Genomic DNA, 13,596 nt, shown 5'->3' with positions numbered 1-13,596 from the left:
CTATGCATATGCAATAAATGTCTATTCTGTGAATTAGTGCTTCTTAATCTAAAACTTATACTTTCAGGAGTTTGCTACGTTTAAAGAGATTTCTGCTTGGCTTTAGGCTGAAATAAGAAGTTAGAAAAGACAATGCAGGGAAAAGATACCAAAAAAGATATGTGGTCTCTGCCAGGTGCGTCTTTTTCCTTCCACAGAGGCATAAACTCTGTTGAAGGAATTGGTAGTAAGAGTGTGCTGCTCACTGAGCACGTACTATGTCCCAGGCTCGTTGCTGGTAAAACATAGGAATTGAATTTGTTTCTATATCAGTTCCCTCTACACACCCCACTCAAATGACCAGAAAGGAATCAAAAAGGTAAGAACTTACAAAAGAAAAGAGGATATGAGAGAGAATGATAGCCAATCGAGAATTCAACACGTAGGAGGGTGGAAAATGGATGGGCGAGCAGGAACTGATATCACAAATTTGAGAAAAAAGATACCTAAATGTGTGAAATGAAATAGAACCCCAGAAAAGCTAAGGAATTAGAAGTGTCAGGCATCCCTACCGGCAGCAGTACAGGTGTGTGTGTGTGTGTGTGTGTGTGTGTGCGTGCGTGTGTGTGTGTATGTGTGAGCGATGGTCTCAGAGAGCTCCAACTCATCTTCCATATTAGGAAGTCAGTTAAGAATGTCCTAACTGAAAAAAGAAAATCAAGATTAGCAGAAGAATTATTAAATAGATATGTGTGTGTAGATACAGATGTTTACAGATGTAATTTCCAGAAGAAATCAAAGAAATGAAACCAAAGAAGGAAAGAAGACACGAAAGGATCCCCTCTGCCCAGAGAGCCTGAGGTCAGATGGCAGAGGGGCAGGTACTGTTCATCTTCCAAATAAACCTAGTGGTGCCAAATGGCTCTCTCTAAACTAGGTGCAGGTATTACTTTTATAGGATTAAAGCTCAGTTTAAAAACTATTACACAAAAATAAAACAAGGGTGGAGCTGAGATTCAAACCCATTAGTCTGGGGTTGAGATGTGTAGCTTTTCTTCTACACGTGGTGCTGGCTGCAATTTGCAAATAATCAACTTGGGAGTGTCACCCTCTTTGTCATTACTCACCGCCGGGTTAGTCAGAACCACAGACCCACAAACACACACACCCACGCACACAACATGCGTATAGGTACACATCTGTACTTTAGAGACTAAAAAGTAAGGTAAGATGTCTAATAGCATAACTTGCTGCTACTCGGTCATTACAATAAAGCATATAATCAAATAATTCCACCTGAAAGACATGGGGATTTTAGTAGAATGAACTAGAAATGACCCAAACTATATGCACTTTCTGACAGAGATTGCTTCCATGACTATTTAATAAAGACGTTGTGCCAGTGATCATGGTGGCAGATAGTATACTAACCAATGCTCTATAGATTCAGGAACAGTCTCAGTGCATGTATTTGAGTCGTGCTTAACTGTGTTAAAACACACTTTAGAAGCACACGTGGAAGTGGTAGGGGAACAATGTCTCTGTGCAAAGTGAAAAGGGGTAGAGTTTTTTATGTATAGAACCTGATTATATCTGCTTGCTGCTAATTCTAACCTCAGTTATAATCATCGGGAAGAATCTGGAAGGTCGGGCGGGTTAAAGAAAAGAAGGTAGCATTTCTGTGATGCCAGTTTTGTAGGCGGGTAGTATTTATGTTGCCTTCAAGCCCAGGCTAGAGATGATAAAGAAAAGGAACAGAAAAAAAGGGGAAAAGCACAGAGAAATCAGAAAAAGGGTGCGGTGGGAGGAGACAAAGGGACAACCCGGATGTCGTAAAGAGAATAAGCAGAGGGAGAAAGCCGGCCACCCAGGAAGCCTAGAAGACAAAGAAAGCCAAATGCAGTCCCTTAGAAAGCCCACCAGGATGCACGGCGTGGCTCCAGGGGAGTTTAAGAGAGGCATAAATTCTCCTGAATGTTGTTAATCTAGATGAGGTTTTACAATTTGCATGGGTCGTGCTCTCCGTGTTTCACTCTTTTAAAAAGTGAGGGGAGGGAAAACACAATGGTTTTAGCTTTCAAAATGAAAACCTAGTCCTGATTAACATTTGGAGTCTGATTTTCAGAGATTCCAGCTGGAGGATCTGAAGTAGAGCCCTGAACCGAATAGAACTCTGGACAAGCCCAAAGACATGCCCGGATTTTTCAGCCTCGTGCAGAGATTGCACAAAACTGGCAGCGATGTTCACAAACAAATCTCGAGGGGATCGGAATTTGGCAGTCGCTGTGCCTGGAAGGCAGCTCCAACTTAAGCTAATTTTCCATTTTTCTCTGGATTTTAACACGGCTAACACATATTTAGATTTAGATTTGTAAGAACCTACACTATCCCTACCAGAAGCGGAGTGGCTGTCCCTGCTATTGGCATCTGGGCTGTTATTATTCCTGCCATAATTAACATTTTTATGATCCCTTTTCACCCATAGATCCTAAAGGACTTGGCAAGAATGCAAAAGACAAGCAAGCCCATATGATGTGTCCTCTGAGAACCAGCAGGGAAGGAATGATTATTATATCTGATCTGTAAACAGCTAAAACGTGGCAAGGAGAAGTTTAATTGCTGGCTATTATTTAAATGACAAAATATAAATGGAAAGGGAATGAGAAGTTAAACTACGGCACAACCACACAGGGCGCAAGTGATAAAGTTGGAATAGAACATTTGGATTTCTGCATACAGATATCCTAAAAAGGATTCATTTTTTCTTTCTACTAAGGAATTTATAAAGACATACTCAAGTGAGAATTTGGGGATTTTGGGGGGGGGTTTCTGGAGTTTTTTGAAGAACCAGTACCCATCCCACCTGGTCACACTTCGAAGTTCAACCCATGGGCATTTATTAAAAGTAATTTGTGACTATCTGGTGATGGCATGGCGTTTCTAAAGAGCATAGTCTTAGAGATGAATCTTAAGGATAGAAATGAGAAAAGAATGGCTGGACAGGTTTCACCATGAGGCTGAGGGGAAGGAAGGAGAGAGGTTTCTTTTTTAAAAAAATTTTTTTTAACGTTTATTTATTTTTGAGACAGAGAGAGACAGAGCATGAACAGGGGAGGTGCAGAGAGAGAGGGAGACAAAGAATCTAAAACAGGCTCCAGGCTCTGAGCTGTCAGCACAGAGCCCGACGTGGGGCTCGAACTCACGGACCATGAGATCATGACCTGAGCCGAAGTCAGACGCTTAACCGACCAAGCCACCCAGGCACCCCAGGAGAGAGGTTGTTTCAAATCAGACAGGCATTGGTACATTCTTCAAGCCCCCACAACGCTCACTATTGAGCTATTCCAGCTCTGCAGGCAGGTCTCAAACCTGGGAGTGCACTGGAACCACCCGGAGGGCCTGCACAACTGCTTGCCCACCCCCTCCCCAGGGCATCTGCACCCAGAGTGGGAGCTGAGAATCCTCCTGACAGGTGTCCAGGCACACCTCAGGCGGGGCCCTGGTGTATTCTGGATCTCTGCAGGTGCCGGGCCAGCCCACGCTCAGAGAGCTCTATGGGTGAAATACAAAACTGTCTGAGTCACTTCGGTCTTCAAATATTTCACTTGGGAGAAAATGTTCCTTCCTGCTTTCTTGCAGGAGGGCCAGCCACTTTAGCTGCCACAGGGAATGTGGGATTTCTGCACCGGAGCCTCCCAGACAGACACTCACACATTTCATTTCACCTTTAAGAATAAAGATCCCTCAGATTTATGATTGTGGTGATAGGTTTTGCCACCCTGCCGTGGAGCTTCACCTGGTCGGATATGAAGAACTATCACTATTTACACACACACACACACACACACACACACACACACACACACACTGCCAGCCTCTCCCATCCCTGACCTCAGATCATCTCAATTGGAGCTGTACACAGTCTCAGCCCCAGAATAAAGCATATCCCTTACAACAGGATTTTTTAGTCGGACTCGAGTGCCTCTCTCTTGGCTCAAACTCTGGGCAAGAAAAAATGGTACAATAAAACCTTGATTTTCATGCCACCATTTCCACCTCATGAATTACACACTGGCCCCTGCATCCCATAGACTTGACAGCAGTAAAGCCAGGCAGTGCCCATGAGCGATCAAGAAGCACAAGCTAACAGGGCTAGCATCTGGAATAGAAATAACAAATAGTGAAAGGGAGGCAGGGGGAGTGGTCCAAGACAACACAGAAGAAAGAATCCAAGGAATGGTGGAGCAGATGGAAGGAATTAGTGATGGAAGCATTGTCGGCATCAACTACTAAATGTGTAAAAAAAATACAACTGCCCACCTACATTTAAATAAATGCAGCCACTCTGCAGAAGCTAAATTCGTCCCCAACTCCTCCTCACCGGGTCTTTCCACCTCCCAATTCCCTCCTATACAAATTCCAATCAAGGGTGTACTCCTACAGTTACGATACACAAAAATATCTCTACTAGTTGCTTTAAGAAAACTCCAATATATTTACATTTAAATCCATGGCATGCTAGATCTGCAGGGAAAGAGAATACCAAACCATGTTCTGTGTTCGAGGCAGCAGAAAACTTAACCGTGTCAGACAGAGGACAATACACATCCCCTTTCAACGCTCCCAAGGCTAATATGCCTTTTAAACACAGGTCTTTATAACCCTGTATAAAGTCTAACACTTCCAGGATATTTCACGCAGCCTTAAATAGTTCATTCGGTTCTCAAACCCATTATTTTCTGTGCCGTTGTTACTGGGAGGGGGTGACTGTGAACTCTTCTGTAGAGAAAATATTTATTACACGAGTCTTTATCTTTCTCTTCTTTGGCTTAAAAATCCCAGTTTCTTTGGATTTTTTTTCCCCAAAGGAGTTATTATCAAGCTTTTGATATTATTTTTGTTACCTTCAACCTGTTCAGGATTTTCTAACGGCTATGCTACAGAAGCTAGACTGAGAGAGAAAATAGGATCGGAGCAGTGGTGAGAAGAATAAAAAAGATAATGAGACCCTCAGGTTTTCCATTGGTCCCCTTTCCACTCACTGTCATAGAGCTTGTTGTTTTAAGGTGCTGTGTACCCCTGACGAGACAGAATTTAAAATTTTTCTTCACTCTAATTTTAAGACAACCTCCAGTGTTCTCTGGCTTCTAAGGATTTTAGTTTTATTACTATTGGCCAGATGCTTGTACCTCTATCCTGGACCTTTCTGAACTGCATCCTATTTCAGGTGACTTCATTTTTTCAAGAACTATCAGAAGACACACCCTTTGTCCCAAGATACAAGGTACTGCTGGATACTATTATCTATGAGTGTATTAATTTATTAATTAATACAGTTAAGCATTGCCTGTATTAGAAGCACCTGGGGCATTTGTTAAAAAAAAGCAATTCTTGGAGCGCCTGGGTGGCTCAGTCAGTTGAGCGTCTGACTTCAGCTCAGGTCCTGATCTCACGGTTCGTGAGAATCCATTCAGATTCACACTGGGCTCTGTGCTGACAGCTCAGAGCCTGGAGCCTGCTTCCGATTCTGTGTCTCCCTCTCTCTCTGACTCTCCCTCATTCATGGTCTGTCTCTGTCTCTAAAATAAAACGTTAACAAAAAATTTTAAAAAAATTTAAAAAAGCAAATTCTCTGGGCCATCTGGGTGGCTCAGTTGGTTAAGTGTCCGACTTCGGCTCGGGTCATGATCTCGCGGTTCGTGAGTTTGAGCCCCGCATCGGGCTCCGTGCTGACAGCTCAGAGCCTGGAGTCTACTTCAGGTTCTGTGTCTCCCTCTCTCTCTGCCTCTCCCCTGCTTGTGCTCTCTCTTTCTCTCAAAAATAAATAAACATTAAAAAAATTTTTGAAAAAAAGCAAATTCTTGGACTTCACACCAGACTTGATATGTAAGAATGAGGAGGTGGGGCAGAACCTAAGAATCTGCATTTTAAAAGTAAGAACCCCAGGTAATTATTAAGCACATTTTTAATCAAACGACCCACCGAGTCCTTTGCCCGTGTCAAATCAGTAAAGGTGGGGGTGCAGCCAAAAGAAGCCTTGAGTGCTCCACTGAATGCGCCACCCCATTCGGCACAATCCACAGTAACGATCCGTGTCATGGTCAAACTCCCTAGCTGCCATCTTAAATGGGGGGGAGGGGGTACCTCATTTGACCTAGTATGACACATCTGCTAGGTTTAAGAAGTGATTTCTCCTTGGGGCCTTTGGGTGGCTCAGTCGGTTGAGTGTCCAACTTGGTTTCAGCTCAAGTCATGATCCCAGGGTCGTGGGATCGAGCCCCGCATCAGGCTCTGCACTGATCATGAAGCCTGCTTAAGACTCTCTCTCTCTCTCTCTCTCTCTCTCTCTCTCTCTCCCCTGCCCCTATCTTCTCACTCTCTCTCTCAAATAAATAAAATGAAAAAAAATTTTTTTAAATAAAAAAGAAGTGATTTCTCCTTTATCTCTCTGACAAATCATTCTGTCACAAAACAAGACAGTTGGAAGGGAGGGCATGTTCCTTTCAGTATAGGACATGGACTTGGAACTTAGAACTGTTACTAGTAGAAAATCACACTTGCAGGCACATAGCCATTATTGTTCAACCCCCTTTGCCTTTAAAATGGTATATATTGGGGTGCCTGGGTGGCTCAGTCGGTTGAGTGAAACAGTATATACCACACAGCTTCGCTTCCGGTTTTCTAAGGGCTCCTCATTCCTTCAAGAACATCAGAATGGCTTAGATAGGGCATCAGAGAATCTTCATCAGCAATCCTTAACCAAATCTCCCTCCAGATCTGCCTGGCCCCTTCCCCCCTCAGGGTATACGCACAGCCGTGGGTCCTGCCCGTCACTGGCATATGAAAAAGAACAGTGGCAAAAACCATAACTTTCCTTCTGAAACAGAAGCCACTCAGTATTACAGATAGATGAAATCCCATTAACATTTATCACACACTCAATTGCTGTTTAATGAACATTCATACAATAGGCGTTTGCACACCCTTTATCATGTTCCGACTCTCCTATCTACCCTAGCTTAGTCTGAGTTTTCTCTTGCCAGCTGGGACCAGGATGAAAGTAGTAAAACCAAAAGCAGGACCGGCCTGGAACTGACGCCAAGGAAGGACAGTGCCAACAGATTCCCAAAGTGCAACCCATCCACCGGGTAAGACATCAAGGCCAACCGAAGAGGCCACAAACCGGAAGAGAGGTTCTTTAAGAGAAGGACCCGTGGGCACGATTAAGATCAAACATCTAACCAAAATCTTAATCTTTTGATTCAGATCCAAAATTCCCAGAAACGGGGGGGGGGGGGGGAGGGTTGCAGCTATTTCTGAATTAGCATGACCCACACTCTACTGAAGTGTGACCTCTCAGAAGGCCCCAAGCTACATCCCCGTGGGTTGCGCCTCCATAGTTTTCTGACCAACAAGTTTGAAAGATAAATTACATCCATGTAACTGAAAGCTGAGGGAACTTAGATTCAGAGAAGGTAGCTCACTTGCCCAAGGAGTCGTGCAATAAAGGATGGAAACGAGGTTCAAGCCTGCCTCCAAGCCCCAGATGGCCTTTCTTCTGCTAGTCCACGTGGCCCTCACCGGATCTGTCGCAAGCCCTTTGGATTCCGTGCACGGCAGGGTTTTTGTGCTTCACTTCTCCTATTTCTTCCCTGCCTTTACTTCCACTGCGCTGCTTCTCAGAAGCCTGATCCAATCTGTTTCAGTTTAAGACTCTGAAAGTCAAAGTTCGACCTTCAAATCTCTGTCCTTGCCTTTAGGGGCATAGAAGCAGGTATCACTGAAGAATTAGGTTATATGTTTCAGAGGGATACAAAAGGAAATAAAGCACACATCTGACCACTTGGGAGCTTGTAGTCTGTTGGAAGGATGGATCTATCCAATAATCTTGAAACGATGTGGTAAGTGAAGTGATAGGCATTTGCAAGTGTATGTATAAGAGTTGTTAGCAGAAATGGCAGCTAATGCCCAGAGAGACTCCCTTGAAATTCCCAAGGAATTCCTTAGGAATCTTAAAAGGCTTCCTAAGTTTACTGGAAGCCTGAGGAACATCAATTAACCATGGCTACCTATAGTAAATAATAAACACTCATAACGATAGAAACCGGGTGTAAGCTGACTGTTGCATCAGTCTTTTTTTTTTTCATTTTTTTAATGTTTATTTATTTTTGAGAGAGACAGAGACAGAATGCGAGTGGGTTAGGGGCAGAGAGAGAGGGAGACACACAATCCGAAGCAGGCTCCAGGCTCCGAGCTGTCAGCACAGAGCCCGACGGGGGGCTCGAACTCACAAGCTGTGAGACCTGAGGCGAAGTCAGACGCTCAACCGACTGAGCCATGCAGCTGCCCCACGTCAGTCTTAATATATATATAATTATATCAATAAGACCCCGTCCCCACATAGTTAGCAAGTGTAGAGTCGGCATTTGATCCTAATTATTCTAACACAATTCTGCCTCTGTCCTTCACAGTTCCTGCGTTTGGAACAGGAAGGGCACAACTCTACACAAAACAGCAAAGGGCTGAAGAGAGAATATCAGAAACCGTAATCCCAAATGGGGGCTGCTGACAATAAACTTGCAGGAAATACACGCTTGTGGAAAAAGCAGCCCCAAAACATAGGTCAATGGGCACTCAATTTTAATCATCCAGCAGGAAAGAAATTAATCTCTTCTACCCAAAAAGGGGCTGCGAGTGTGGTCTTTATTCCCAGCCACATTCCCTGCAACACAAGGTGTTCTTAGTCTAAGTGGAACCTAGGGCTGTGGACTTTGGCAGAATTAATAAATAGGACTTTATGAAAGAGCAAGGAAGGAAGAAAAGGAAGGAACGGGGTGGGGGGGGGAGGGAGAGAGGATAACACATGTGATCTGACAGTATCCTAGTGTTCGTGGATGGAATTATCACCCACAAAACGAAGACGCCCCCTTCCCTCTCTCTTTCTCTTGCCATGCCAGGAAAAGAGTACACTTTATTGGACGAGTGTTTGGCAGAGTAAGTGTTTGTTTTCTGCACAGTTGTCCTAGACGATTTGTATACTTGTCTGTAATTTTAATGAGCACCGGTCTGGGAGTAGGAAGAACAGTTAGGAGCCCAATGCAGTAGCCCAGGTAGGGAATGCTGAGGCCCTAGCGAGGGGGGCTGGGGGGCTCGACAGCAGGGTGTGGAGAGCTGCTCACGTGATGATCGGCTCACCACTGACCTGGTGACTGAGTGGACACGGCAGCCGTCTCCAAGCGGTCTGTGACTTACGGATCTCAGGGGCTTCCCACGGGAATGGCCGGTCTCACTTCCCTCCTGTTGTTCTGTCCCTTTTCCGATCAGACTTTGCACCTACGCCTCTAGAGACCACATCAGCACTTCAGCCTTGTGCTTTCTGCTCTACTCATTCAGGGAGTGCTCACAAAGTGGCTAATGGTTCCCAACAAATGCCACTACTTTATAACCACTGACTATGAACCAGACAGGGCAGATGCTTAAGCGCTTCATGTACATTATCACATTAACTCCTTGCCACCGCTCCTTAAAATAGCTTTGTTGTCCCCACTTGCCAACACCGATTAAGACTCGAAGGCTCACACCGCTCAGCCGGCCCAGGATTTGAACCTACGCTGTCCAAAATCTCTCCACCCACAAAGCTACCATTCCTTGCTCATGCGTAGCTTACAAAAGAACTAGAAAACACCAGGAGGCTCAGGTTGAGTTTCGAGAAACAACCAGAAAACCCTAATTTAATGTACGAACAGGTCTGGGCTGCAGATACGTAGTATGCACGTTTTCCGGCTCAGACAACGGGAACACAGGTGACGATGAGAAGGCGGCGTTATTTACACAGGAGCCGGCAGAGAAAACCTCAGAGCTGTCTCTTAAAGAACGCAAGAGGCATAGAATGATGGAGGGCGGAAAACCCAAGCTTGTGGCAAAGGGGACAGGGCACCAAGGAGCAGAAATGACACGAAGCGGGACATGGTTGGTAGGCTAGCAAGCTGATGGTCTCACTGTCCTGGGCTCACTGAGCGGAATGAAGTGTGAGGTCCTCAGCTTTGCCCAGGCGGGATGTCTGAAGGGGACATCTCACAGTTATACTCGGTATCGTAGAGGGGGGGGAAAAAAAAAAGGAAAACTCCTTCTAGATACCGGGGAACCAATGTCTAATTTGAGCTCAGATTTCTGTGCAGCACTTTTTAAAAACTTCTCATCCACCGAGCCCTCTTTGGTTTATCTTGCCTCTGCGTCTGTTTTCCCTCCGTCTGTCTTTGACGCTCTTCAGTTGCCCCTAATATATTTAGCCGACTTTTTCCAGGAAAGAATTAGGTTTCTGCCAAGTGACCAGTTCCAGCCTCTCTCACCCTTTCTCTCCCAGTCTCACCCCCTCTCTGCATCTCTTACTTACTTCTTCAGAGTTTCTTCCCCTTCTCCTCCCCTGTCTGACTCGATTCCTTTCCTTTCCAGTGGGCACTGATACTCCTTTTTTCTTTGCTTCTTCCTCCCACCCTTACGTGGTTTTTTTTTTTCTTTCTTTTTCTCCTCCTCCTAGCCTCTGCTGGGACACCAGAAGCAAAATCTTATCCTTTCAAACCTTTTCCTAACCAGAGAGCCCCAGGAAATACTGTAGTATACTCAGAATGGAATTAATGTTGGCTAGAATTACTCCCGGACAAAGAGAGCTTCAAATTGGGGCTCCACAGGCTGGGAACCTTCTTGACTCCTCCCATGGTGGCCACGGCAGTGGCTCTCAGACTTCGGAACTCTTCAGAAGCACCTGGAGGCCTGTTAAAAACACAGATTTCTGGGCCCCACTCCCAGAGTCTCCAATTCAGTAGGTGTGGGACGGGGCCTGAGAATGTGTATTTCTAACAGGTTCCCAGGAGATGCCAATTGTGCTGGTCTGGGGCCACACTTTGAGAACCACTTGAGGCTCAGCTGTGCGTGGTAGTGGGTGGGCAGGGGAATCGGAGGAGGGAGTGGAGTTTTGTTCCTTGTCACATCAACAAAGGGACTGACAGGAGCCTAGGAAGCTCAGGATAAGGGATCGGGAGGATGCGTTGGGGGTGCAGGGAGGAGGGGAAGACACACGAGGAAAGCTCTGTGTTGTAACCTTCTGGGAAACACGGAAGCCAGCTCCCAGCCCTGTCACCCACCCTCCCTCCTGCCATCACACATGGAAGCAGCAGAAGGGAATTCTCAGGATCCCTTTGATCTCTTCCCAGTTCTGAGTCCTCTGTCTGTTTATCTCCCTCCTCCCTTGGCCTCCTCTTCCCCCTTTCTACCCCCTGCCCAGTGGATGAGTCACTGCCCCTCCTCCCCACCCCACTGCCATCTGTTTTTCTAATGATGGCAGAAGATGAGCTGTTTTGTTGGCCCGCGCCGTAACAAAGCATACTCTCCACTAGCATTTTTCCTGATGGACTCTCAGAATGCTATTTTATTGGTATCATTTCCCCACCCAGTTTTCCCTTTGTCTCAAACCCCACCCTTTCCCCCTCTTTGGCCTCATGTAGATCCCAGTTTCCCAGAATTGGATAAAGAGAAACAGAGATACAGAAGAATCGAGGGATAGATAAGCATGTGGGTTGGATGCGTGTGTAGGGGGGAGGGTGTTAGAAATCAGGGGCAGTTCAATGGCTCTCGCTAGCACACAAGGAGCAACCAGAATTACCCAAGTATCACTGCTAAGTGGTTTAATTACTCGCAGTGAGAAACTTGAATGGCAAAACCTACTGTGACTGAGTGGCCATTCCTGGGGTGAGAGGGTTTAAATGGTGTGTGTGTGTGTGTGTGTGAGAGAGAGAGGGGGGGGGGTAGGGAGAGAAGAGAGGTGTCCCCTCTTCCCCATGCCAGGATACCTAGGTCATTCTCTGTCTGTAAGGCTCTGCCTCAGTCTTGACTCTTCTTTGCAATAACTCGCGTTAATCTAGCTAAGGGAACCTGTGTGAAGAAGTACATAGGATTCCCTGAGGAAGTAAAGGTCTGGTTTGAGTTAACCAACAGGGGGTTACAGGTCTACCTCAGACGTTGCAAACAGATACCTGCACGCCCCAAGCAGTTGACATACACCAGGGATGCCCACTAGGTAAGGAGCCGCAGGGAGAGGGGAGCATCTTGCTCACCGAGAGAGCAGCTGCCTTTTGGGCTGTAGCTGTTACTCAGGTCTAGCTAACTGTTGCCACGGTGCCAGATAGTCTTGTTTTCCAAGAGACATATCAGCAGTGTTTGATATTGATTTTGATCTGGAGTATGTATGTACGTGGGTGTGTGATGTTATATATACATACACAAATGTTATGCAAAACCCCAGTTTTTAAATATTGGCAACCAGAACAGAATTGTTTTCAGAGACGGTGCTGGCCAAACAAACCTGTCTGTAGGCCACCATCGGTCTGCAAAGCTCTGATCTAACTAAGCTCGAGTAAGGTCCAGTTACAGAATCTCAAAACCGTATAACATTCTGATTTGCTTTTTAACCTATTTTTTATTAGGTCATTTAAAATGAGACTCTGGAGATTTTGCAGAAAAGAAAAAGAAAGAAAGAAAGAGAGAAAGAAAGAAAGAAAGAAAGAGAAAAAGAAGAAAGAAAAAAGGAAGAGAGAAAGAAAGAGAAAAAGAAGAAAGAAAAAAGGAAGAGAGAAAGAAAGAAAGAAAGAAAGAAAGAAAGAAAGAAAGAAATCCTAATATCTGTAATTTGAAAATTAGAGAGCTAAATTTAAGAGATTAAACCAAGGGCATAGTAGCAAGACCTTGCATTAGAAAGACTCAGGTCCCCATGAGTGAAGCAGACCAGACCACTCTGGTGTGGGTCTGGGAGGGGCAGGAGGCTTACCTCACACGACTGGATGCAGTGGATGAGGAAGGGGGGTGGGTGCCATTGACGCTGTCCAGTGCACACGATGCTCTGAAGGGAAGGTGGAGAGAACAGAAAACAAAAACAAGGACCCCTGGTCAGTAAGAGAAGGGGAAAATCCTGAGCTCACCCCACCAGCCCAAACCCGTTCCCTGAGGAGGGAGACCCCAGCTGTGCCCCACACAGGGGTCCGAAGCCAGCCGGACTTGCCCGTGGAAGTGCTAAACTTGCCAGATGGTGCCGAGGTGGAACTCTCATACTCTTCATCCTCCTTCACCCTCCCCAACGTATCAAAATTTCCAGAGAGGTGCAGGTGTAATTTTAGAAAGCATCCTCAGTGTTGTAATGAGTGTAATTTGGTTCCAGGCAGAGTATTTTTTTTCTATTTGTCTTGAAATTTTAAATAACATTACAAGAAATTGTGAGATGGCTGGGTTGACAAGGAAGCACCACGGATTTTTAAAGGCTGAGCAGTATAGCTTCACAAGAAGAGTCATGAACTAAACACGGATCTCAAGACTCCTAGGCAAGAAGACGTGAGTGCCAAGCAGGGGCTGGAGGGTGAGTGGATCAAATCTGTAGCTCCTGTTAGCACCATTTATCCCCTCCTCCTGGGAAATAAAAGGTCTCTGCTGGGCAGACACAGTTAATGGGACACCACTGTGGCTCAAAATGGCACCCGCATCAAGCTGGTGACAGCAAAAACACATTCATTCATATTAAACACCGGTGACTGTCCCTGTCCCAACAGCCATTTCCAGATGTGCGCTGAAACA

At 45.5% G+C, this 13,596-nt stretch overlaps 1 protein-coding gene across 3 annotated transcripts in view; it reads right to left on the bottom strand.

Moving 5' to 3' along the window:
- Positions 1-13,596, bottom strand: part of PAPPA2 (pappalysin 2) — a 273,265-nt gene that overhangs the window by 26,397 nt on the left and 233,272 nt on the right. For all 3 annotated transcript variants that reach the window (XM_043569391.1, XM_043569393.1, XM_043569392.1), the window contains one exon: positions 12,800-12,871. In XM_043569391.1, the coding sequence (XP_043425326.1) occupies positions 12,800-12,871 (72 nt within the window). The remainder of the gene's footprint in view (positions 1-12,799; positions 12,872-13,596) is intronic.

This window comes from Prionailurus bengalensis, chromosome E4, assembly GCF_016509475.1.
Source record: "Prionailurus bengalensis isolate Pbe53 chromosome E4, Fcat_Pben_1.1_paternal_pri, whole genome shotgun sequence".
In the NCBI taxonomy this organism is placed as follows: domain Eukaryota; kingdom Metazoa; phylum Chordata; class Mammalia; order Carnivora; family Felidae; genus Prionailurus; species Prionailurus bengalensis.
The sequence above is the reverse complement of the archived record's forward strand: the minus strand, read 5'-3'. Positions and strand labels throughout refer to the sequence as shown.